The sequence below is a fragment of the Taurulus bubalis genome (assembly GCF_910589615.1).
Source record: "Taurulus bubalis genome assembly, chromosome: 15".
NCBI classification, from domain to species: Eukaryota; Metazoa; Chordata; class Actinopteri; order Perciformes; family Cottidae; genus Taurulus; species Taurulus bubalis.
In genome coordinates, this window is record NC_136603.1 from 9,470,522 (window position 1) to 9,496,823 (window position 26,302).

The 26,302-nt window shown below is 40.3% G+C and overlaps 2 protein-coding genes across 2 annotated transcripts; one reads left to right on the top strand and one right to left on the bottom strand.

Moving 5' to 3' along the window:
* Window positions 1–2,856: 2,856 nt before the first annotated feature.
* pou1f1 (POU class 1 homeobox 1) lies at window positions 2,857–11,233 on the top strand (the record flags this gene model as incomplete). The annotated part of the gene is made up of 7 exons (XM_079230583.1): window positions 2,857–2,992; window positions 4,855–5,028; window positions 5,374–5,472; window positions 9,253–9,516; window positions 9,685–9,849; window positions 10,189–10,249; window positions 10,993–11,233. The coding sequence occupies 7 exons, from the start codon at window positions 2,857–2,859 to the stop codon at window positions 11,231–11,233; spliced, it is 1,140 nt and encodes a 379-aa protein (XP_079086709.1).
* Window positions 11,234–13,314: 2,081 nt separating this feature from the next.
* On the bottom strand, window positions 13,315–23,534 carry LOC306748040 (charged multivesicular body protein 2b). The gene is made up of 6 exons (XM_079231159.1): window positions 23,397–23,534; window positions 20,595–20,686; window positions 18,082–18,276; window positions 16,934–17,036; window positions 16,467–16,573; window positions 13,315–15,229 (listed from the first exon to the last, which is right to left on the bottom strand). Exons 1-6 carry the CDS (start codon window positions 23,425–23,427, stop codon window positions 15,116–15,118), a joined length of 642 nt encoding a protein of 213 aa, XP_079087285.1. The 5' UTR covers window positions 23,428–23,534; the 3' UTR covers window positions 13,315–15,115.
* Window positions 23,535–26,302: the final 2,768 nt, after the last annotated feature.

Genomic DNA, 26,302 nt, shown 5'->3' on the forward strand with positions numbered 1-26,302 from the left:
GGGAGGATGAGGAAGGGGATCTAGGGCAGGTGCTTTAAGAGAACCCTTTGACTCATGGTCCCTTCACTAATTAAGTTTAGGCTCTTTATGTGCATATGTATGTGTGTATGTGTGTGTGTGTGTGTTTGTGTGTGTGTGTGTGTGTGTGTGTGTGTGTGTGTGTGTGTGTGTGTGCATCTACTTATCTATCCATGGGAAAGCTTTGCCTTTTTCCAAGCTTTGCCTTTTTCCAATCCCTCACCATTTAACTATCCACTTTTTACTCATCTAAAAGTATATTCAGTCCACACAAGCTCTTTTGAAACATCCATTTTCCGGAATATCACCATTTGGCCATTTTCTGATTTAATGTACTCACCCCAGAAATAGGTTTAGAACATCATTACAATAGCAATCTCCATATTTCTAGTGATAACAATAAAACATGTTCTGTGCTTCATGCAGCAAAATACAGTATTACAGTGGAGGCAATTCAGAGTAAGATACCCTTGACCTAACCTGGATATATATATATATATATATATATATATATATATATATATATATATATATATATATATATATATATATTTTTTTTTTTGTCGCACAGCATTACATTCAAGGGTATCTTACTCTGAATTGTATATATATATATATATATATATATATATATATATATATATATATATATATATATATATATATATATATATATATATATATATATTTATATATCTCATGGTATATATATATATATATATATATATATATATATATATATATATATATATATATTTATTAGGAATTATGAAGAATTATTAGTCTCATCCTTTCATTAAAAATATGAATTGTAGAATCATTGTTTTAATTATATATTATTATTATATATTGGGAGATTCTCACCAATGCACATATTGCTATAAAATATTAAACAGAAGTGGTTCAGTCTCTATGTGCAAAAATAAACCTGCATTCGCCAGCTGGAAAGATGGTCTTTACCCTGAGTGGGAGTTGTTGGCTGAAATGAAAGAAGAGAGAGAAGTACTTTAAGGATGATATGGCGCTGGCGATTTTTTCTATTATTATTGTCGCACAGCATTACATTCAGTTGTGTTCTTCATATTGGGGATTCGGTGTGTGTTTATTTCAAACCTGCTCTGGTGAAATGAGATTTGTCAAAGTCCGTTTTGATTTGCTTTGCAATTTGTCACAAAGGCTCCTTTATATATCGATGCTTATTCTCGTGGCGTTTTGTTAATCAAACAACAGATTAAAGACTCACGTTTATCAAGGGTGCAGATTGAAGGAGAGATGGAGGAAGTGACTCATGTCATCAGTATTTGGATTTATAGTTTGATTTTGATACCTACAAATGTGACACTTTAGGTTCATTTCCATTACAGCACATGGCAGCCACATTAAACAGACACACATCTTTTAAGATGTCTTCAATATGGGGATGTGACAAACTATCAGACCTTTTCAACTTGGGCTTTTTAACACAAATAACGTCAGCATTTCTTAACCCTACACTTGAGTCAATGAATACAAATACAATGCGTTGAGGAGAGCCATTGTCCAAAGGACTAAGTGCATCCAGTCCAAATTTACACTGCATGCAAGTTGAATCGTGCCTGCCACCCACAAGCTATTTTCCACCTGCTGCCCACCTACATTAACAATAGTGAAGCAGAGCCCAGGACAAATACAAACACAAACAGACACAACAGAGTGCACGCTCTTCAGATTAACCTTTATCCTCCCCGATGAGACCTGTTGTCTTCGAGAGCTCTGCATTCAGCACAATATGGACACCATATGGAAACAATGTCTTCCGCTCACACCGAGACAAGACTCTATGATCACGCCTAAAAGCTCTTGCAAGGCAATTCATTGTCTGTGGTAAAACACTGGTAAGTGTGTTTTTCCAAGTCGTGCACAGCATTGGTTGCAATTGGTTTGAGACAATTTGTGGCAACAACCATATCATCAACTGCATCATCACATAAAACTAGTCTTTGGCACTTTAAGTGTTCACTTTACTTTCTCATTGCAACTACAACACAACCCTGCAATCAGGGAGAGGGAGAGAGATAGTGAGAGGGGCAGAGGAGAGGAGGGGATCGGGTTTCTCAGCCGCTCTGCACCCTAATCCTGGATTTGGAAACGAGATGAGGAGAATGCAGGTAAGGACAAACGCAAGTAATAACAACACTGACATGGGATTGGTAGGTGGGGGTGAGCAGCTTGATAGGAAATAGGGGGCCTCACAGGTAGAGAGAGGGGTGGTTAGCTGTAGGTGGGTGGCATATAAATACCTGCAGTAGACAAGGGCGGCGAAATGCTGAGGGTATGAAAGACACGGGCTTACCTGCATCTGTAATAGAGAAAAAGAGAAAGGGACAGGCATTGCAAAGGCCTCAGTGAGAAAAAGCTCAATAGTTGAGCAGAGATTTTTGTGATAGTAACACTCATTGCTAATCATTTTTCGAGAGTCTTGGCTGAGGCGACAGATGCGCCGCAAACTGTGGAGAGTTTTGTCTGACATCCATTTCCCTTTGAGAGAGAGAAAAAAAAGGTAACTGCGTTTTCTCACTGCATATTCCCAAGTGACTGAAGTGAGAGCTGTGCTTGGCTGAATTAGGGCGAACAGGGCACGAAGGCAGAGCAAGAGAAGGCCAGAAGAAGACGAAAGGAAGACAAGACGCACAGAAGGAGGAGGAAGGAAAGGGATTTCAAGAGGACAAGAACAGACACAAGACAAGGAATGCAACAATGGCAGACGAGAGCAATTAAAGCAAGAGACGGCAAAGCAAAGAAAAGAAACCACTTCAGAGTTCAAACTTCAGCGAACCATTTGAGCGAGGCCAGAGAAGAATGGCATGCCAGGTGTTCAGCACCGACTCTTTCGGCCCACTTGCAGGAGATTCACCCTTGCCAATCCTCATGCACCACGCCTCTACCGGTGACTGCCTGCCAGCCAGCTCCCATGCTCACAGCATGGTGTCTGCAGGTAAACTCTCCTGTAATGTTGAGTATATTCTTTCTCATATCGCATTGTTACATTAAAAAAAAAACGTGGTTTTCACGATTGCAAAGTAAAAGAAGAGTGGATGTTTATAGTGTTTGGATTATATGGACTATGGTTCTCATACTGTCGTTGTGATTTTAAATCCCAGCTGCAAGAAGGCAGCCCTGAACTACTTCAATCTTTCACTTCAGCCCTTTGAGGCTACACGAAAAAAGGATATTGTCATTGTGCCATTTCTTGCTGTGACAAAGTGAGATTTGCTGGTGTTGGCAGTGACTGATCATATAGAAAGTCCCATGGGTGCTGCAGGTGAGTGATGTGTCATGTAGGGCTACAAGTTGCTCCTCGAGGCCTCTAATTTACCCAACCTGAGCCTGAATGCAGTTAAATTAGATTAAAAAAATGCATTTATTCAAAGCCAACCCAAATTATGTAAATGTATCTCATCATCTGGTTTGGCCCAGCTGTCTCTACTCAGCGGGTAATTGCTTTGAGGATATGGTATCAGTATAGCAAACTCCCCAAGGTCTTTTTTTCTATGGAGCATTGTGGATAAAACTTCCTGCATGTTTTAGTGTCTGCTGATTGTTATAGCTCAGAACAGACCAGAATTAGATCATGCAGAACATTAGTATATTAAATGTATAAGTCAAACATATCTTGCAAATAGATTTTCAGACAGTACTGAACTTGTGGAATTGTGCTGGCTTATAATGGATTTCTGTCTTTCAATGAGTCTATGAACTAAATGTGAAAAGCTGTCATCTGATATATATTGCTAAATGAGTACAATATGTAATAAGGAAATAAACCACATTTACAATTCTGGCAAGATTTTCCTCAGCGGCACAGTATTTGTATTGATGTTAAAGCCAGCCTCATACGCCTTGGTCAAGTCATCTTTTATGACACACAGAGCAGTCGCTACATTGTTGGTACTGTTCCTCAAAGTGCATCTTAACACATCGGTGCTTGAATTGAACACCAAACTGGATAAAACGATAACTACATGAATAATTATGTAATTATCAGAGGACATGATCAGAACAGTGTTCCTCTTTATTCAAATACACTTATCCGACAAGAGCATCAATGAAAGTTAAGGTTTTAAAGAGGAGTCACATATAAATGATAGTGGTTGCCATTTAAAAGTTAATTTACCTGGTTTTAGAAGCATATGTTATGTTCTGCCATTACTCTCCAAAGGTTCATTCCGAATCACTTTTTTGTTCAAAAGTTGTGTAAGGTGTGAGATCTCTGTCACATCTTTGATTGTATTTACTGAGCAGTTTAAAACTGTACCAGCATCACTTTATGTGGCAGCTGACTCTCCAGTTTCTAGTTTAAAGAATAAATGTGCTTGACTAAAAGTGCACTCGCATGTCTCTCCGTTCTGTCAGCACTAGCACCAGACTGACATGATGATGTGTGTAAAAAGTCTAATATTACCAGTCATCCTCATCAACATTATCTCTCGTTCTGTCTGTAATGATTGAGCTTCCTTCATGAGCAAACGGAGCTAGTCAAAATTATTTATAATATATTTTTGATCAGATTTGAAAAAGGATCTTTAATTAATAGGCTTTGCCAGTGCGTAGGCATGCTAGTTCAGAGGACATTTCTTTAAGAACCCACTTCAAATTTAAAGACATGGTTGCATCTTACGCCAACACATAGCACCTGTTTCAATTTGAAAATATAATGTCGTAGTTTTCAAAACCCCATATTAGTCTGAACTGTATTCAAAGCTGAGCTGTGCTCAGATCAGATCTTATGCTCTCCAGTTCCCAATTAGCTGATCTTTTGTACTCCGGTCAGATTGTAACCACATTTGTCTCCATCAGTATCGTCTGGGCTGTCCCTGGGTCAGCCCTCCAAGCGCTCCCACATGCACCTGTCCGCCTCCACCCTCGGGAACGCTCTCGGAAACGCTCTCGGCAACGGCCCCCCGGGCCTACATTACCCAGTCGCCCCCTGTCACTACAGCAACCAGCAGGCCACCTATGGCATGATGGCAGGTGAGTGGTGGTAGTGGTATTTGTGACAACTATTGCTAAACTGTAATTAATATGTTAGTCAATCAACAAACAATTAATCATCAAGCATTTTAATCTGGTTATTTGAGCCTTTAATTCACATTTTAAATATATAATGCTGCAATGGAAGTGAAGTAGTGGCCTACTCCTGAAGGTGACATAGATCTCATGAAGGCATAGATGATTCATTTGTTGATAAGACTTATGCAATAATGCTTATAATTTGGATTTGGATTTGAATGCTGATTGTTGTGCAGACAATAGTAAAGGTCTCTCTCTCTCTCTCTCTCTCTCTCTCTCTCTCTCTCTCTCTCTCTCTCTCTGTAGCTCAGGAGATGCTCTCTGCCAGTATCTCTCAGACTCGTATCCTGCAGACATGTGGCGTGCCTCACCCCAACATGGTAGGCAGTGCAAATCCATTGCAAGGTAACGATCATATACACACTGTCCCTTTCAGTCTTTCACACAGACAAACACACACACATACACACATAATCATTCCCTGTGCTGCAGTTCATTGCAGCCATTAAATTGAGCAATTTGTTTATTCCCATTTAATTTTAAATTTGCGACCAGTTAAAATCAATTTCAGACTTGATTACTTTGCCGCTCAAGCTCTTCAGCGCACTCGTTATATATAACTGTCAAAGACGACTTGTCACTTCCTCCCAATTCTGCAGAGAGAGCAGAAACATGAATATAGAAGTGGTTGTGTGAAAACTGTCAGGGGGAATGTTATTGATGTTAAGATATATTACATGCATTTCATGCCACAAGATGTTGGTGCCAATTTCACACCAGTCATGAGTCTTAATTTAACTTTGTATGTAATTCATTTAAGACATAAGCTTTCTAAAGTCTGAATCATAAAAAGGAGAGCAAATACTGTCCAAAAAGAATGTGACATTAAATGTAACCCTGCTGGCACAGAGCAATTAACATTTGCTGAATAAATACGATTGCTGCTTGTCTTTTAACTGACAAGGTTGATAGGATTTTAGCCACTGGAGAGTAGACTTGGAGACATCTACCCACTGATGTACGGTATGTGGTCTAATACAAGTGACAACACAGGCTGTGCTAAAATACATTATGATTAAATTTAAACAGCTGGCCGCATTTAGTATTACCATCAGGAGGTCAATGTAAAATAAAACTTGCTGAAAGTGGTCAACAACAGCACTCAGCAGAGGGATAGTTGAGAGGAAAGGGCAGTAACAGAGTTAATAGCATTTAACAAAAGTCTGTAATTATGTGAAGTGGACGAGACAAGGTCACAAAAGAAATTGGCGCTTTCATTTTTAAGACTATGCTAATCTATTTTATATATTAACAATGACTAAGTGTAATTAACATTGTTTTCAGCCACAGCAGACAACCTTTTAACCCACTATAAGCTACCTGCCCAGCAAAAAAAAAGCACAGTGAGCATTGCTCTTAACTTCTCTTAATGCTGGTTGGATCAACCAGGTGTGTGCAACACAGAAAATGCAACTGTTAGGTAAAAATACAGCAAATATGGCTTCTCGGATGGCTCTGTGTGACAACCATCTGGTGGGTCAGGTTAGCATTTCTCAGCTAACGAGCCAGATACACTCGTCTTTGTTGGAGACCAGACAGACAGAGCTCAAAAGACATACATTAATCAGGAGGCCTGAAACAGAACTCCTAAATGATGGCTAATGCCACTCCCTTTCTGTTGGATGTGTAAAAAAAGCAAATGGTTGCTAAGAAATTTGTCAACTTTAAAGGGTGATGAAAAGGCAACGCAGTGGTTCAGCTCATGCATTAATAATGACGAGGATGAAGTTTGTATGTCAAGAGTTTGCTTTCTATTTTTGCTCGGCATAAAGCTGCTGATGCCGACACACTCTTTGGATGGTGCACATGTTGCAGCACATAGCAGCTGGAGGGTCCATGGCCATATACACGAAGGCTTGTGGGGAGCTTTCACACACCCACATGTGTTTTCAAAGGTGCTTGCTGTCCAGTCTGTCTCCACAGCACACAAATAAACTGATGTGTGCACTCAAGCCTAGCTGTATGCACACCCTCCAGGGAACATCAGTGCAGGCATCAAGCACAAACGAGGCAAAGTCTTCTCTCTTTCTCCAACATGGTGAGGCCAACAGGACGCCACTGTATTCCTTTGCCGCGGGTATTGTTTTCACCTTGTGAGTCTGTGTGAGGCCTTGTAAATGTGTGTGTGTGTGTGTGTGTGTGTCATCATGGAAAAACCATGCAAGATGTGATCATACAACTTTACATATGTGTACTTGAGATAAAAATGAAGGACAATGTCGAGGATGGGCATGGTTTGAGCAAGGGCGGCGAAGGGGCTATTGGGACGCCCACTTTTCAGCCCAACTTTACACCCCTGGCCCGATTTTGCGTGACAAAACTTTACAGGTGTGTAGTTGAGATTACAATGAAGGTCAAGTTGGAAGAGGGGTTTGGTTTGAGCAAAGGGGCCAGAGGTACGATGGTCGGAAGTGAAGGATTTTTAAGATTGCGCAGGCGCATCCTCATTGTTTGAGTAGATAGATGTAAACATCATTACACTGTGCAAAGTCAACTAGAGGCCATCTTTCAATGGAATCACATCAGCCACAGTCGGGCCAGGGGCGGCAAGTGGGGGAGGGGGCCAATGGTCCCTTCATCCACACTTACTCAGTCCACACAAAATCTCCAAACTCCACTTTCACTACACGTCTATAAGGTTTTGTTACTGCGTACTGCAGGTTTATGGCGCCGTCGGGGTTAGAATATCTGTCCACAGGCATATAAACACCTGTCAAGGTCAAGGTACTCAAAAGAGTCTCTGTGGTAGTTCCCGCTTGTCTCCAGTACCACATTTTGCCATGATGACAAACACAAACATAGATTCACATTCTAACCGTAGGATTTGTTGCAGTGTTCGACTCTTTTAGTTTTAACTTGTCTTGTAAATCTCTTATTACTGGTTCCGTAAATTCAGTGAAGTGTAATTTCAGTCAACTGTGACATAGTTGTCCCTGCACTACAAACCCCAAAACACAAGAGGGGAGTATTGCATTGCTCATCTTCAATTCTGTTGCAGCAATGTTGATTCTATCCAAAAGCAGAGGATATTTGTGGGATAGGTAAGAGGGGATTGAAGCCAACATTTGGTTTCTGTAGGACTTAAGTCTCAAATCAGGCATTGGCTATTGTGTGCAGAGTGTTTATACAATGATAAGCATCATATTCCAAATAGCAGTTAGTCATCCACCCATCTGTTACTCTGGCAGTAATCTGTCATTAATACTAACAAAGGGGAAAAAAACTAGTGATTGGCAGCAACAGCTCTACTGCAGCTAACCACTTAACATCAACATCCACTTGTAGAAACTAGAAAGCCACTCAGAGAGTGTGCTCTGCCAAGGCCGTTTCCATAAGTGAAAAATAATGTCTGAAAGTGCATGTTTGTGCACGTGACAATCGATAACGCCGACAGCGTCATGGTTCCCCTACAGGTAAACACTGTTAAACCCGTCAGCACACTTGAGAGGCTCAAGTGCTCTCAATCTCGTTATGTTGCACCTTTTAGGTTTTAGCCCGTTGAGTGTTATAAATCACCAATCTGTTTACAAAAGTTGTGTTCAATGTTGTTTTTTTCTTCTTTTTACTTTAGAGAGTACGGAAGCGCATTGCATTCACTGGATAAAAAAAATAGAGCCTTTTTCTTGTAATTGAACATCATGTGAAGGGCCAAGGGTAAAAAAATACCTATTAATCAACACATTCAAATAATTTGAATATGAAATTAATTAATCAGGGAATGGAGCTGCCTCATGTCTGTGCTACATAATGTACATAGGGTTAAATAAGTGTTTTTTCTCACTCACAAATTATATAAAAATCTCACTAGGCATACCTTTTGTTTTCAGGAGGAGATGTGAGTCATCACAATCATTAAAACATTCTCTATATAGGCTAAAATAGCAAAAATGATAACACTTATATAAAAATGTCAGCCTGCAAGTTCCAGCCTTTTTTGATCTTATTAATTCAGTGTGGCTGTGGAAATAAAGGCTGTCAGGATACATGTGGGAATAGGAGTCATGCTGCTTTCAGCACCCTTCTGACAGTTTGAGGGTCTCCCTTGAGACACCTTCTGACAAATATTCATCTCCCAAGCTTTCTCTCTCTCTCCCTCTCTCACTTGCTCTCTCTATCTCTCTCTAGGGTCTCTTACTCCTTGCCTGTACAAGTTCCCGGATCATGGTCTAAGTAGTGGTTCCTGTGCATTAAGCCATGGTTTCTCCTCGCTGCCCCCGACACTCCTCTCCACTGATGAGGCCCATGGGGTCCAGAGTATTGGGGAGATGAAAACCGATGGTCACAGGAAAGCCATGCGGGACCCAGAAGACACCCCTGCCATCGACTCCCCGCAGATACGAGAGCTGGAGATGTTTGCCAACGATTTCAAAATACGGAGGATCAAACTGGGTGAGCATCATCACTAAGTGATGATAATAATTATAGCTTAAAATTTGCCCACAACCGAACTGCACCAATTAGAGACCTCACCATGGATATTTCCATTTTTGCACTTGCCTTTCTGCTTCTTTGCTCAGGGGTATTCTATGAAGCGCTTATGTTTCTTTTGACTTCCAGGCTACACACAGACTAATGTTGGCGAGGCTCTTGCTGCAGTGCACGGCTCAGAGTTCAGCCAGACCACAATCTGCCGCTTTGAAAATTTGCAGCTCAGCTTCAAGAATGCCTGCAAACTCAAGGCCATTCTGGCTAAATGGCTTGACGAAGCTGAGCTGGCCGGTGGTGAGTCACACACACACTCCAAGCCGTCAATTCCCAATTTACAGCATTTATTGAAATGTAATCTTTACCTAGATATCTAATCTCTATGAGCTTAAAACATTCTCTCAGTGTAAATTGCAAATATACGTTTGAGTCAGTATTATATAGTCAGCTAGAGATTATAGTCATGCTTTTTCTTTGCATGATTACGAAGATCTAACATTAACTTGTACATCTAGAACAGAGGTTACCAACCTGTTTGCCTTATACATACAGTGAGCTGTGAGGAGTTCAGTGAGCACAGTGATTTTCTTCCTCTCAGTAACAAAACTAACAACATATTATGTTTCCTTTCTGCAGCCTTGTACAATGATAAAATAGGAATGAATGAGCGCAAGAGGAAAAGAAGAACAACTATCAGGTATCAACTGTAACAGAGGTCTCCGACCTTTTTTCCTCCAGCTAATTTGGTACCCAAGTTTTACATCGCCAAATGCAGACATAGCCCGTGTCTTACTTTTATGGTCCTTCAGTAATTGTGTTACAATCCTGACAAAGGTGAAGGGCTTTTTGTGTTCTGTCAGGATGTGCGGCAAAAAACACAGGCACAGCCTCTGTTGCTGCATTGGCCTTCTTCCACAATTTGGTACTCACACAGCTGGGTACATGAGCCGCTGCTGAGCGGGAGTGCTGTTTGGTGAGTTTACAGGCCATTGTAAGTGTCCAAACAGGGGAGTTAGCCAATTGTGGATTGTATACATTCAATTACACAATGCACCAGTGGTCTTTGCAAACACCTGGCAGATATAAAACCCTTCTTGTTTAGCTTTGTAATGGCTATTTTCTGCGGTAACTGTTAAATTTGCTGTCTGCTTACTAGTCTGCTAACGTCGCCTCATGTTACGGTGTCACTGTATCCAAACTTGAAAGCCGTGTAACTCGTTTAACTGAGAGCTCTTTTTTTTTGTCAGAAGGGGGCGGGGCATATGTGAGTTTGATTGGATAGAGAATTAAACAGGTTTCCAAAGTGCTATCAAATTGATGTACATATTCTTTGAACCTTTAGCGAGCTGCTCAGAAATCTAGAACCCTGAAATATAAGGAGCAAAGATACAATGCATAACATACAATCTTTTCTTCCCTCTCCCTTGTTCCCCACTGCAGCCTTGGAGCTAAGGAGGCCCTGGAGCACAGCTTTGTGGAAAAAAGTAAGCCTTCCTCCCAGGAAATAGCCCGAATAGCCAAAGGCCTCCATCTGGAGAAGGAGGTGGTCAGAGTCTGGTTCTGCAACAGACGCCAGAGGGAGAAACGGGTCAAAACCAGTCTCAACCTCAGCTCCTGTTTGAACAAACTCAGTTCACACTGCATTGTACAGATGAGTAAAACACAAAGACCAATGTCATAGTTATACGGTTCAGCTCGAGTTTCCGTTCACCTCCAGCCGCCAGATGGAGGTCATGGATGGAACGACCACAGCTGGTGAAATCGTGTTATTGTGAAATCAAATGTCTGACATAAATCAGACAGGAAAACAAATAACCCAATAACAAAAATGACCCTCATTCTGCATGTAGCAGCTGCTGATGCATTTGAAACTATTAAATTGTGTGAACGTTCAGATGATTTATATACGGTGAAAGCCAGTCTAACGTTCTGTCAGCTGAAACTTTTAAGATAAAAGCTTTGTATTTACCTCATATGCTGGTTGGATGCAGCAGCTTCCGTGACCTGACATTTTAATGTACTGAACCAGAGCTGTGGCTTGTTTGCTGTACGTATACTGCAAATTATTTACACACACCAAATAGCATGTAATCTTTCAGCACCAGAGTGCAGATGACCTGTGCCTTCAACGGATGTGAGCTCAACTTTCATTCATTTATTTTCAAGAAAGAAGAAAATCTTTATGGTTGATGAAATGTTCTACATGTACTGTATGTCTTCATTTAACAGCTGAAATATTTGTGTTGTAGTTGTATTTGTGATTATTGTGAGCTGATGCAAATCACCTGTCTTGTATGGAAAATGTTGGTTTTATTTAAAGTAATATAGCCATGGTTAAAAAAGTAATATATTGAAAGTTTCCCAACAACCTATTTATTTGATACCTAATACATTATGTTGAACTACTTTGCTGAGTACAACCTCTTTGATTTATGGTTTGAGGCTAAAACCTTCTCGCATTTCTTTTGTCAACAAAAATGGATCTGAGGTCTGCTGTTTCCCTGATGTAAGATAGACTTCATTTTTCATATTTGTTGACGTTACCCTTTTGCTGTTGTTCCCTTGACAAAGTGTCATCCAAAGAAGAACATCAGCCAGTCACGTCTCTGGCCTGGTTGGGATGACTGATGTGAAACGTCTTAATAAAGTGACGAAACAAGCAAACACACATTTCCTCTCGGACAAAATCAAGGCCTTTATGTTCAGGTGCCATTAATTGGTGCGCGAAAGACATAGAAATTAGACTAGAAAAAGATTTGTACTGCAGGCAGATGTAAATTATATGAAATACCTTAATTCAACTTGATTGAGAATAGCCAGTAAATATACAGCTGGTTATTGCTAAACATATGCTTGTACTGAGCTATTGTCTTTCTGTTCCCAGGCACTGAAAGGTAAATCAGTTTAATTTATGTCTGATAACAAAGGAGAACTGCGTTTCATACAGAGCTAAATGTACCATCTCTCACTTTTAGTCATTATATGAGGCTTACAAGACATACATTAGAAGAGTCAGGTTAATGCGTACAGCATGAACTGTACAGTATTCCTTGGTGTGCCACTGGTGATTCGATAATAAATCTAGAAGACACCTATTCAGGAGCTAGCAGTTTCCACTGTGATTCATGTACGGCCGTCTCACCCGAGCGCTGTCGGGGGAAATAAATGCAGCAGGATCATCGACTGCCGACACATTTCTGAGGCCTTACGCCGGAAAGTTACAGGCGTGATACGCCGAGTGAGATAAAGCTATTAAGAGGCTTCTTATTGCTGGTCTCACAGATGCTTTAAAACTGCAGCTCTCCAAAGTGCACCGCTCTTATTCAAGATTGACTCTTGGTATTTGTCAGAGAACATTGGGCGGGCCTACCGCTTTAATTCTTTAGAAATCAGTTTTCTAAATGTGAAATTCACACAGCTGATGCAATATTACTGGAAAGATCTGCATCAGTAAATGCAGAATGTTTTTAATTTAATATACTACAAATTACATACACTTTACATGGCAGCAAATGATTTTGCAGTGGCTATGCTGGTGTTTCCTATACATTTGGATCTATCGATTGATTTCATTATATTTCTGTACAATATTAAAATCCATTAGCAAACTGAGCAGATTGATGCTTGTTGTGATTAAACTTGAGAAAGTTTCAAGAGCTTGATAATATGGATTAATGAGAACCAATGGCTGTCGTAATGGTAGTAAAAATAGATTTTTACTGACAAAAAAGCTTTAAAACATAATAAAGGCTCACCAACCCGTACCTGAAGAAACTTTATTCATTTATAAAAGCCATTAACCCTTTACAGTCACTTTACAATGACGAAAACAAATAAAGACGAGTATACATACAACTTTAAAAAAAGGGTTGAAATTTCCTAAGCATGGAACTGCACTCAAACAATGTTGAACTCTGTTAAAACATTGTCTCCGCTCACAATCACAAAAGACCAAGAGATGTGAAAAGGTAGGGGAAAAGAGTGATTTACAAAAATTAAATAAATTGTGCATCGTACATGTCAGATGCATGCAAGAATGAAAACATTTTCAAGTTGTTTTGGCAATGGGGGTCAATGTGGGAACAAAAGGCCAGAGAGCGAGGGAGAAAGACAAAGCGTCAATGTCACTGAACGTATCGGAGTCTTTCTCATGACGAGTCTGACATTAACAGATGACTGCAGAGAAGAGCACGCTTCAGCTCCGAGGAAGAGAAAGCATCTCTTGGATCACAGTGATTTTAGCAAACGCTTCTATCGTTTTGATGGTATGTGTTTGTAGGTTTGTGAGTGAGGCAGCTTCAATTACATACGACAGTAACTGCACAGCAGCTGAAAGAGAGGAGGGACTGCAGGACCAGTACCATCCCACAATCACGGTAAACCCCATGTCCAATATAAGATACAATCAGATCAACCAAGAAGAAGAATTGAAAAAAATAAAACTAATTTGATTACTCAGAAGCATCAAACAACCGATTCAAAACTCTTTGTCTAACATTAGTCTTAATTTGTGTTTGATTACGTTTTCCCACACAATCTGTAAAGCATCACATCTTCGGTGGTGCAAATTAAATGCCTGCCCTCAGATCAGTCCGACTCACCATGTCATGCATTACGTAAATAATGTTGCATTATGTAAGTAATGTGAAGGTCTTACCCTCGTCAAGTTATACATTTCACATGCATACGTTTGTCTGAGTTACATCATCTCCAGTAACTATGTACCTAAGGGTTTTAAAAAAACATGATAATTCAATAGCGAGTTGACCAGTTTGCTTATTCTTTGTGAAGAAGATGCGCAGTTGCAGAGGACGCTTGTTCTGCCTCTCACTTGCATTTCAGCCGGGGATGTTTTACCCAAATAACATGCAAATGGAGAAGGGGATAGTTTGCCTCGGAGGAAGTTAATCGTGTAAATGGTGCGAGGAGGCAAAAAACAAGTTCCATCTGGTTACTGACTACACCTAAGCTCTTTTTAATTACACCGTTTCACTTATTAAAACTTGCTGGGGAAAGACCATCCATCTTCAGCCACATAAAAGCTGATATATTATTCGACTAACAACAAAGTCGGGTAAAAGCCAGTTCCATGGTCTCTATACTGTAGCCCTTATAAAGATAGAGATGGCGGTACAGTAGACGACGCCAAAGGTGGTTCAGAACTCTTTAGGACAAAACATCCATTATTGGTCCACCTTTAGGCTGTGGCCACTCCAGTATCTTAATAAATATAATTTTCGCATAAATAGATCAAATGTTCTGCCCTAATGATCTGTAAGGCAACCGGCCGAATAAAGTGTGATTATGTGCGTGTTAATAAACATGTCTGCCTGCATGTCTTTAAATGTTTGAGTGTGTGTGTGTGTGTGTATGTGTGTGTATGTGTGTGTATGTGTGTGTGTGTGTGTGTGTATGTGTATGTGTATGTGTGTGTTGGTGTGCACCCTTTGTTACACATTTAGCATTTCAACAATGACAAAACCAATGTGTCTAAAAGAGTCTGTATCAATCTGTATCAATGTTGCACAGGTTTATAATGTGAACATTAACACAGAGGAGACAATTAGTCCACTCCCAGAGCTCGGAGCTGTCTCTCTATCTCGTCGTCGGAGATGGTGGCCTGTTTAGAGGAGGCGGCGCTGGGAAGGCTCTTTCCTGCAGCTGGAGCTCTTACCATCTGGAAACACACATGGGCAGAACATTTCCCATTAGCAGGCACACTCAATTCAAACTTAACACACACACACACACACACACACAATCACAAACGGTATTTGTCGTAAGATTGGCTGCTGTGGGCAGCTTCCGACTGCCACAGACAAATGTAAAAGACCAGTTCAATTTTTTGCGCAATTACTGTCGAACTATTAACGCCAGGAAACAATTCACACTGCATGAATACTTTGTTATGTCCCTTTAAAGTATGCCCAGCACAGCGTTAATGCAAGTGGGCGTCAGTTATACAAGCATTGTTCTTTACAGCATTAAACATCCTTCACTTAATCATCCTTCACAATCCTTCCTAATAATATGGCTTTGCAGATCTGTTGGTTAATAGTTGACTATTTTCTGTGCTGCAACATCCTTCAGGCTTTTTAACTGGTATTATACAAGTGTTACGACAACCTGGCCCTCCCCACCCAAAAGGCATACATAAATGGCGTAAATCTTAATTTAGACTATAATTAAATTTCCTTTGTCTGTTATTTGTCATAGCATTATCTATTGAATGACAATTCCACTGAATACGACAATAACACATATGGCTGCATATTTACTGACATACGTTTCTCCGGAACTATCATAGTTGATGAGTCTTGTAACTTCTTTCCAGCTTTTGGGTTGATTGATAAAGCTTTATTGTTTAGCTTTTCCCAGAAAGTGCACAAGACGAGAGCATTCAGAGAATTCTCTGCTCAGCCTTTTATTGTGATTAAGCAAGGAGGAAAATTACCCCCCTAATGTTAACAACCGTTTTGCAGGGTTTTATGAATCTTGCCTGTTTGTTCTCTCCAGCTGTGGGCTTGTTTATGGGACAATGTGTGGGTTTGTACATTGTGTTATGAGAGGTAATAACTCATGAAGCCCCCAGGTGGAGCCAGATACACAGCAGATGGGCAGCCTGGCAGTAACACAGACTAAAGTACACACGAGTTAGAAGAGCTGAAGGCTAGCCCCACCATGTGGCAGCTGGAATACATCTTAACAGTCGAGTAAAAGCCATATGGAACATTTATTTGTTATTATTTGTTCAGATTTTGCTGGGGGATCATTTAACTGTGTAAAATGTGCTTTTACATTCTCTCATTTTAGCCTGAATAGTGATAACACTTAAATAAAGCCCCATGGGCTTAAAGTGTTTGAAACAGAAGATAGTATAAAGTAATGGTAAACTCTCTCTCTGAATTTCTTACCTTTCCTGAGATCTCAATGCCGATCTCGTCCAGAACCTGGTTGACAATGTCCTGAGATTCCTCTTCATCCCCAGACTCATCAAAGATCTCATCTAAAGTGTCGTTAACTGGACAGATTGTGAGGATGGGAGGAGACAAGGGCAGACAGATACATTAAATCAAAACACATTGATATTCTGTCACAGTTTGGACTTTAGAGTGAGAAAGCTTACAATTGAGCTCCAAACTAGTAAATGCATGTGTCGATGCTTGTGTGCTGGCAATCCCACTACCAAAATGGAAAAGCCTCCATGTCATTGTCACAATCACACCTTCATGTTTCTCTTTCTCTCATCAGAACACAAATTACCACACACGTCACCCCTCACACCATTCACATATATCCTGACAATCTGGTTTTGGCAAGCCTGTAAATACCAGAGCTCATTGTGTGTGCATGTGTGCATGTGTTTGTTACGAGTCCTTACTCATTTCCTCGGTCATGTCCATCTTCATGTTCTCCTTCTGGAAGTCCTGCATGGTCTTCAGGGTCTTCTGTGGATCCATCTTTTTATTGACTGCTTGCATAGTCTGTAGACGTGATTAAAAGAAAGGTGAGAGAATTGATTCAGGTTTTAGCTGATACTGAGGAGAAGCAGCATACTGCAAGATCTGCTCTTGAGCAAACAAACAAAATGGCAGTTAAGGGAATGAACATAGCAAGACTTGTAATGCTTATTTTTCAGCATAAGCAGTTGATAACATATGTACATACAAATTGAATTAAGTTGAAAAAGATTTGAGTCACATAGTTGTCAGATAGAGAACCTTCATTCTCACAGAAAATACTCAAGGTAAACTACCTTGAGTATTACAGACAGGGCAGTTTCCCAAGAAGCAAATTTAGGTTGAGTTATGCGTTTATTACAAATCAGCGTCTCAAAGAGATATTTGTGAAATAGGGCTTTAGAAGACTAGCTCTGCATTCATTAGCAAGTAAGAATAATAGAAGTACAAAGAAAAAAAAATGATGCATCTCCTTCCTTCCCATTAAAGAACAGCACAAAGGTGGCACATGTTTACAGCTTGGCCTGACGCAACACGTCAGATACATCACCGCCTTATACCACGACTTAACTGTCGTTGACATGCTGCTCTAAACCGTGTTAACCCGTAGTTATGTCAGAGGAAAGTGCTGCACTACTCACTGAATAAATTGATTTGTAAGTAAATCTGTGTGTAAACAACTTTGTGTATGTCTGACATTAAAACAATTAACACATTTTCTCTCTTTCGCTTCCTGAAAACAGCCACAGCCCCACACTCCTCATAACACTCCATTAATCTGATGCCTAATTGTATTTGACCTATGTGCGGCTCTGTACAGACAGTACATCGCTCGTGGCCAATTACCACCTTTCACACTTCATTTACAACAACGCCACCAGTCTTTAACAGATCCCAGATTAATACTTTACTCACTTAGATCACTGAAACTAGTAAATATGCAAAACAAAAACACACCCAACAGTGAGTTGAATGTAGTGGATATCAAACGTCCAAATGGACAAGTATCTCATATTTCAAAACCTGCCCTCAGAGCAGCTGATTTGAAGGAGAGGGTCCGGGATCTTACCTTTGCGGAGGTGGCCATGGCGCCGGCCATCTTCATTTGTGAGTTCATGACCTTCGTCTGCGTAGACATGGAGGTGACCTTGGAGCTGACAGCGTATGTGCGGTTCTTCTGCTTCCTCAGCTGGACCAGCTGCTTGGCAAGAATCTTACATGCCTCCTTGTTGCCACTCTTGGCCATTTTCTTGATTTCAGCTTCCTGAAAGGGGGAGGGGAAGAGGGAGACAATGTGTACATTTTAGGATGTGAAAATGTCAGTGGGCAAATGTGTGAACATTTTGACAATAGAGCCCATAATAGCGACTAACGGCTCCAAATTCTAATTCCACTACATTGTAGATATCTGGAACAAATCCACTGAAGCTATTGAGAGCCGGAGTGTCTCCTGGTTTTATGAGTAAGTCATCTGAGATAATGCTCCTGTGTATAAGCAGATACAGTGAGAAAAATAGAGAGTCTGTGGCTGCCAATATTTCAGATGATTTGCCGTAGTTTAGCAGCTATCTGACACAACAGGTGCATTTCTCATCAAAGTCATGTTTTGTGAACTTTATGGTGTCAGTGAGCGCCACCAATTTTCCATTTGTTTCAGCTATACGACATGCTTAACCATGTCCATCTTGGACATTTGGACATTTTAGATGAGCATTACTCGTTTTCGCCATTTTTAATGACATTCCAAGACTCTGACATTTCAGGAGGGCTTTTGCAGAGACTATTGTGTAAATACATTATTATGTAAATAACTTATATCCACGATGCTCCTGAGAGATCCATGTGTTTGCAAATATAGACATAGTAAATAATGTCATCTGGATCAGGCCTTACACACTGGCACACAAATACACGCTCTTAGCTTTGGTAAACATCAGAAAATACACTAATGCCCACAGGAAACCTGTGTGTGGGCACGAGTGCATGTGAGCATCCCAAGAGACACAAGTGGAGCTGCAGGTTACAGCAGGCTAGCCAGGCCTCTCAGCACAGCTACAGTACGTACAGCCTGTGCTGTTTATTTCTTGTGTGTGAGCTAAAAGCATCTTCAGGAAAACAACAATCAATTATTAATATTTGATGAGGCAATAGACATACTCAGCTCTCTCTCTCTCTCTCTCTCTCTCTCTCTCTCTCTCTCTCTCTCTCTCTCTCTCTCTCTCTCTCTCTCTCTCTCTCTCTCATGTATTTACTTGCTTCTGTGAGCAGTAAAAATTCAAATTAAAGTAATGTAGGAAAAAAAATTCAGAGCTGTGTAGAAAAAAAAGGGAAGACAATAATAATGTCACCTGCACTGTCATCTGAAAAACTATGAATGCTTTATTGGGGAAAAAATACAGATGAGAGCAGTGGGACTTCTCCTGATGTGAAGCATATAATGTCTTATTTACTGCCCTGTCAGGAAAGGAGAGATAGGGGTGGAGGGATGTGATGGATAGAAAGTCTCTCCATCACATCTAGATGGAGAGGGCTGCTAGAAATGCAGCACACACATGTGAGTCTGTGAGGACTTTTCCTGGAAGGAGCTGGGTATATTAGGGACACTGATCTTTTTTAACAAAAGATGGACAATGTGTTGCAGGAGCAGCTTCAATCCAAAACATGACTAAACCTTTTTTATTAACTTGTGTTTTCAATGTATTTTCGTATCTGGAAGCTACATTTGTGTACATGTTTTCTGCGTGGTCTAAAATGTACATAAAACCTAAAACAAAAACAAAGTGAAACAAGGTCAATACTTTCATGAACCTGATTTATTGAAACTATAAAGCTACAAAACTTGACATCAAAGGTGCTGTCATTTTTGGGGGATGACTTCAGCCCTATGCCTCTTTTATGCAGTATGAATTTATGTGCTTGTCTCAGATTTGAGTGGGGGGAAAGGGTGCGGGGGGCAACAAACAGTCCCGATTGTGCTAAAGTGCTAATATAGGTCATTTCCATTTCTTAGCTAAAATATCTTTTATTCAAAAAGTGCAACAAAGCTTTAAAAATAGTAATTAGACTAATTAGCGGAAAGCATTAATGAGGAACAAAAATGTGGTTCCCTAGGGAAGTAATTATGTCCTGTATGATATTTACTTAATACAATAGAGGGGAGAGGAAACAGCCAGATTCTTTCATCTTTCAGAGAGTGGAAATGTTGTGTGGGAATATAGCCGTAGCGTGAAATTCTGAGTGTGTGTGTGTGTGTGTGTGTGTGAGTGAGAGAGAGCGAGAGAAGGGGGGAGCGGTGTCTGACTTGCCTGAAGCAAAGCCACCACACCAGCTCATTCTTGCTATTCATTTAGGCCCATTATCCAATCAGGCTCGATCCCATATTGTAGGAAAAGGATATGATATGCATCTCTAGCTATGTGTTGAAATATCAAGAGGGGCCTTAATAAAGCTGTGATGCAATATGTAGAAATATATGGAAAATGCCTTAGAGAAACTTTTGTTCCCCAGACGTGCTTCTCTTCCTCAGGTGTGTGTGTGTGTGTGTGTGTGTGTGTGTGTGTGTGTGTGTGTGTGTGCGCTCACCATTTGTTTCTCTTGTTTCTCCAGCGCTGTTCTGTCCCTTGTGATCTGTCTCTGAGTGCCACGCAGCTCCTTCGTCTGTTCCTTGATTACGTCTTTGGAGAGAGACAGAAAGGAAGACATGTCACACTTTCTGTGTACATTTTTAACACCTAAGTGCTCTTTCCCGATATCAAAATGCAAATGAGCAAAGAGTTTGACTTTTGACCTCAAATCAAATACGTACAACTTCACCATGTGCATAATGGTGGTAACACAAGTCCATTCTCAAAATCTGGCATTACTCATGACTAGCAGAGCCGAAACAATCAGAGGTTGACAGCTGAATAAAAAGCACAAGAATGTTGAGTACAATCATTGTTCTTCTTCTATGTGGTTTCATTATGGATCACACTCTACCATTTGTTTTAAGTACAAAATGCCACAGAGTAACAAGCAGCACTTGAATGCATACTGTCACGGTCAACTGAAGAAGTGTTTGGACAGCTCACACTATATTGAGTCAGCTCTAAAACCACCCACCCAAAGTGGCATCATGTGAGATAATGTATGACCCTGAAGTCACACATTCATCCACAACTTCTGAGTGAGGGACAACCCGTGTAATCACTGTGACACATCTTCAGAACAAAAGAACAAAATTGCAGCTGCGCCACTTTTAGTTAATGTCCTGTTTTAACCTTGACAATGACAACAGAAAATAATACTTTTAAAATGTATCAGAAATCATCTGAAATAACCTACACCAGATTCAGGTTAAACTCTGTGGTGCTTTTGGACATTGTAATATACAGCACAATACATAACGGTATCTTTTCAAGAATCGAAAATGAATCGTTGATTATTAAATAATGTTAGGAATCAGAATAAATTAACTCAAAAAATGCCCTTTTACAGGTCAAATAAAAACAAAGAAACATTTGAAAAAATAAAAAAAGAGCAAAACAGGAGGAATCCCTCTTCCAGGACAAATGGCTGTCAATATAAAAGCACAGCATTACACATCAATAAATCAGTTCTCGGGAAAGATATGTAGAGTTCAGTATATTAGTAAAAAATTGAATAAAGGAAGAACTGAACAATTGATTCTAAACAAATGATTCAGCTTCATAAGTTGCAATACAATGTACAAGAAAATATAACTTCATGGAAAAAGCGAACAATTGCCAAAAAATGCTTTCTGAAAAGTTCAGCAAGCATGAACTCGGTCAAAACACGTCATCGTATTGGACCACTTGTGGGATCCACGAATGGATACGTATAAGGTGACGTGGCGCAAACGTTTCAAAATGGGAGGGATATCGACCTACAAATAAGTGTGATCTAACCCCCCTCTCCATTCGCCAAATAACCAGAAACCACTTCAGCCACCATACCCAGGGCTACGACAACAAAAAGAAACTCTGTCCAGAGAAGGAGAGGTGAGAGAATTTAACAATATGAGATGGAAACTGAGAAATGTCAATGAGAAGACCTGACAACGGCTTGGAATGGAGTGGCGGCAACGCAGCACAGTAAGTACAGTATGCAGACGATCGGTGTGGGTGAAACTGGAATGACAATGATGGGCGGAGTAGGGAGGCGGCTCTGTGAACAGATTTACCTTAAATAAGAGAGCTTTTTTCTTTTAACATGAAGGTATACTTTATGGAATTCTCCACACAAATAGGTGTGGGGTCCAGAAGACGTGAACTTTAATGCCCCCTTTCTGGAAACCCAGCCCTATGAGTCAATATAATGAGTATTTGAAAAAGAATAATTAATTCATTAACTATGATAAAGGAGAGGCTAGTTTTCCGTTTTGACCTTGTGAGGCTGATTACCTAGCCTGGAGACAGAAACACGGAAATACTTCAATTGAAAGTCTTTTCAACATTTTTGACATCACTGTATATTATTACAGATTAAAATGACAACGTTCAACTGCAAAGACAGCATGTCATTATGTCATATTTTAACAGCATGTCCTTTATATTACAGAATTGTATCACACAGTTTGTAATACGGTTGTTTTTATTTTAGCACCGCGAGGCAGTTACTGATGAGTCACAAATGGGAAGCAATGCAACGTTATCTTTATTATTTTCTTCCCCAGACAAGAAAGTATTACAAACTGTGTGATACAATCCTGTATGCTGTTAAAATCATGACATCATATCATGCTGTCTTTGCAGTTGGACGTTGTAATTGTAATCTGTAATATACAGTGATGTCAAAATGTTTAAAATAATTCCAATTGAAGTATTTCCGTGTTTGTCTCTTTGGGATATATATATATTTTTATAAATAAAATCCAATGATTGAATATGTAAGTCAACAAATAGCATAACTGCAGATATCTATTTGACATTACATATTAAACGTTTTGACACATTTTATGAAAAGTGGGGTTCATATGACCGGTTTGTGTTCAGACAGTTAAACAATGACTAACCTAAACCTGAGCATTAGCTCCTGTGTAGCAATGAAGTCACTTTCTTCCTTTATGGCTCTCACGCTAACAGATAGCTAACGACTTGTAACAAGTAACGTCACATATTGTTGCTTACAGTTAAACTGTGACGTTAATTCATCCTTTTGTGTTACTTATAGCATGTCACCGGTGGCTACATTAAGTTTGGCGGCGCTTTAACGCTGTTTTTCGGCTTCAGTCTGACGTGTGACTGGGTGATTCAGCGAGACACAGAACAGGTAGAACAAGTTCGCGTTAAATGGGAATAGCTGAGTTAATTTGGGAACAACACAGCAGTCTGAACACCCGAGCTAAAAACAACTTAGCTAGCTCTTCACACAGAACAAACTTACCATCGACAGTCTTCTTCTTGAAAAAGTCCATTATGCTGCTTTGTATCGACTGGAATATAACAGACGGATCCTGTACTGTTCTACGGTGTGGTTGTTATCGTTAAACCCGCCGTTAAGCCGTCACATCGAGGCACTGGGTCAGTTTAGCAGCTTCGGCTTCCTGGTTGACTTTCTGTTGTCGGTGTTCCTCCCTCAGCTGACTGACTCTCTGGCTGACTGACGTCACGGCGGGACTCTCATGCTGCCTTCATTGTGCCTCGTAAAATGTCCCATCACGATCAGAAAAATGTGTCTCCCCTCGTTAAATTGATACAAAATAATGCAAAATGTCAAGATTGTCACCTGAATACTCTGTCGGACTGTAAAGCCATACGAATGTCCGGAGTACAGAAGAATGTCATCTGAATGCTAAGGTGCATGATTGTACCAGAGGTCTATGAACAGGGGTTCGACCGTAAAACTGTGATAGAAGAGTGGCCACTGCAATTACCAAAGTAGATAAATAAGATTAAATGTGGTACAGTAATTCAAAACATTCGATCAGGAGCTCTATTTACCAGTCGGTTAGTTTATTCATGTCCATTACACATAGAGTGCAATATCCCATGCAGTCTGTGAAGGCAGCATAAATGCAAAGGAACTAATAAAATGTCCAAAATGGCAACAAAGACATTTGTTATTATTGCTTAATGCTACGGCTTACTAGTAAGCATAATAAGTCATATTGAGTGAGTTTGGATGGATTTTAATTTTCACATTTACAGGATATTTAATTTGCTCTCCCTTCCTCTCAGTCTTTCAAGTGGGACTCTATGTGTATGAAGCAGTTATCGGTATATGTACTGGCCATGGCACACACATGTGTACTCTGTTGTAAAGGAAACAATCCACAGACGGAGTTTCTGTCTATAAAGCAACCCCCACAGCTTCTCACATCATAAATTATGTTCTTCTCAATTTCCTTCCTCATCTCTTTATACCAGAGGCGAGAGTTTTCATGCACTCCAGCATGTATTCATGTATTCTTATTGCCTTATTTCATATTGATGCTGAGAGCAACTTTATATGCTGTGGTGGGACTCTTGAACCATAACCAACTCAATTTGGTGCATGCGTGTGTGTGTGTGTGGGTGTGTGTGTGTGTATCTGTATTGGAGGTGGCGATTGGAGGTAGCGCAGAAGATATAAGGTGGGGGTTCTTAACCCAGAAATAGTAAGAGATGCTAAGTTTTGGCTGGAACAGAAGAGAGAGGGGTGACTTTGAGGGGAAGGAGAGGAGGATGGATAGCCTTTAGCTCTTTTCTCTATCTCCTAAGAGGTGTGTGTGGGTGTGTGTGTGAGTGCACTTGCCTGTGTGCATCAGCATGTCGTCCTGAGGCGTTGTTCTTGTTAAGGTTATTAGGGAAGATGTTCTGCGCTAATCAGTGGAGGACTACAGGGACCCCCACTAAACGGCCTCATCATCAGAGGGCCCCAGTGGTGATAAATCTAGCCCCAAGCACCCAGAGGGGCCTGCAGGTACCAAGCCTGTATCTGTGTCCGGTACGAGCATGTGATGTAGTTATATTGGGCATTTATTATTTAAAAAATTAAACAACAAATAAGGAAAATGCTAATAAAATGCCTTGTTTTCATTGTCACATTCTCCCATTTTTTTCTCTACTTTTTTTAAACTATCTATCTCTCCCATTCTCCTCCTCCTCCTCTATGTAATATAGCCCGGGGGAAGCATACATGTAATGTTAAGGCACTAACTACAGAGTGTATGGACACACACACACACACACACACACACACACACACACACACACACACACACACACACACACACACACACACACACACACACAGCAGAGAGACACATTCATGTGTGAAATGAGATCTTTGCACAATCAGTGGGAGTCGCAGCCATAAAGCAGCTTTAAGGTATCATCAAACAAATCTCACAGATCCTTTCACTTGATGACTGTGGAGTTCTTTTTTTGCAACAACTGTGTTTTTCTCCTCTTCACAGATAAACCCAAGAGGAAGTCAAGTGTTGGGTCCAGCGATGAGGGGTCTTTCTAGGGGGGTTAAAACAGACAAGAGCTGACTGATATTTTACACCTCATAACAATTTGGCCATTTTCATTCAACACACCAAAATGCAAGGGTTCTTCTATTTCCAGTCACGTTATAGCAACTTTAATAAACTAGACCTGTACTGCAATTTAGACACAACCAGTCACACAAAACACACTCACTTGAAGCTTTTGCAAATTACTTTTTTAAATTTCTTGAAAAATTCCAGAATGTCTCTTTAGAAGTAGAATTCAACAACTTACAGTCATATCCACCACATCAGAGACAGACAATCCTGACTTAATAATGTCATTTTTTTTACAATAATAGACAAGTATCTGCCCCATATGTCCAAACCACAGATTCCATTATTTTTTTCCCATTTTGTCATTTGCAATAGAATTTCAACAAAGCTCCCTCGGGCCTCCTCAGGATGTACATCTCATTCCCCATATTTATCTAGTGTAAATCATAACAGGATATAAGATATGCTGCATTCTTCCTTGTGTCTCTGACATGTAAGCAGGCTGAAATATGTCTGTATGTAAACACAGAGAGACGAGGGTCTGTGATGGGAGGCACGGGATTTCTACACGACTTCTGCTCTCTGATGGATGGATACTTCACTGCTACCCAGATGGAGAGAGATAGATAGAAGGAGGCAGCGCGGACACAAAGACTACCAGGGGGATTAAAGGAAGAGGAATGGAGGGCACATTCACAGAGCTGAAGAGAGTCAAGAATCAATGATAGAGAAGAGCATGGGACAAGGGGATAAGTTATAGTTTACAAGATCGTCAGAAAGTCTGGAATCCCTTGAAAACTTCATCTTTACTAATACCGTG

Excerpts from the sequence above, each read along its gene's own strand:
- LOC306748040 (XM_079231159.1), bottom strand. The coding sequence starts at position 23,427 with ATGGACTTTTTCAAGAAGAAGACTGTCGATG. Across the intron at positions 20,687-23,396 it reads CAAGAAGAAGACTGTCGATG|ACGTAATCAAGGAACAGACG; the intron begins GTAAGTTTGTTC and ends CTCTCTCCAAAG. Across the intron at positions 15,230-16,466 it reads GCATTGAGATCTCAGGAAAG|ATGGTAAGAGCTCCAGCTGC; the intron begins GTAAGAAATTCA and ends GTGTGTTTCCAG.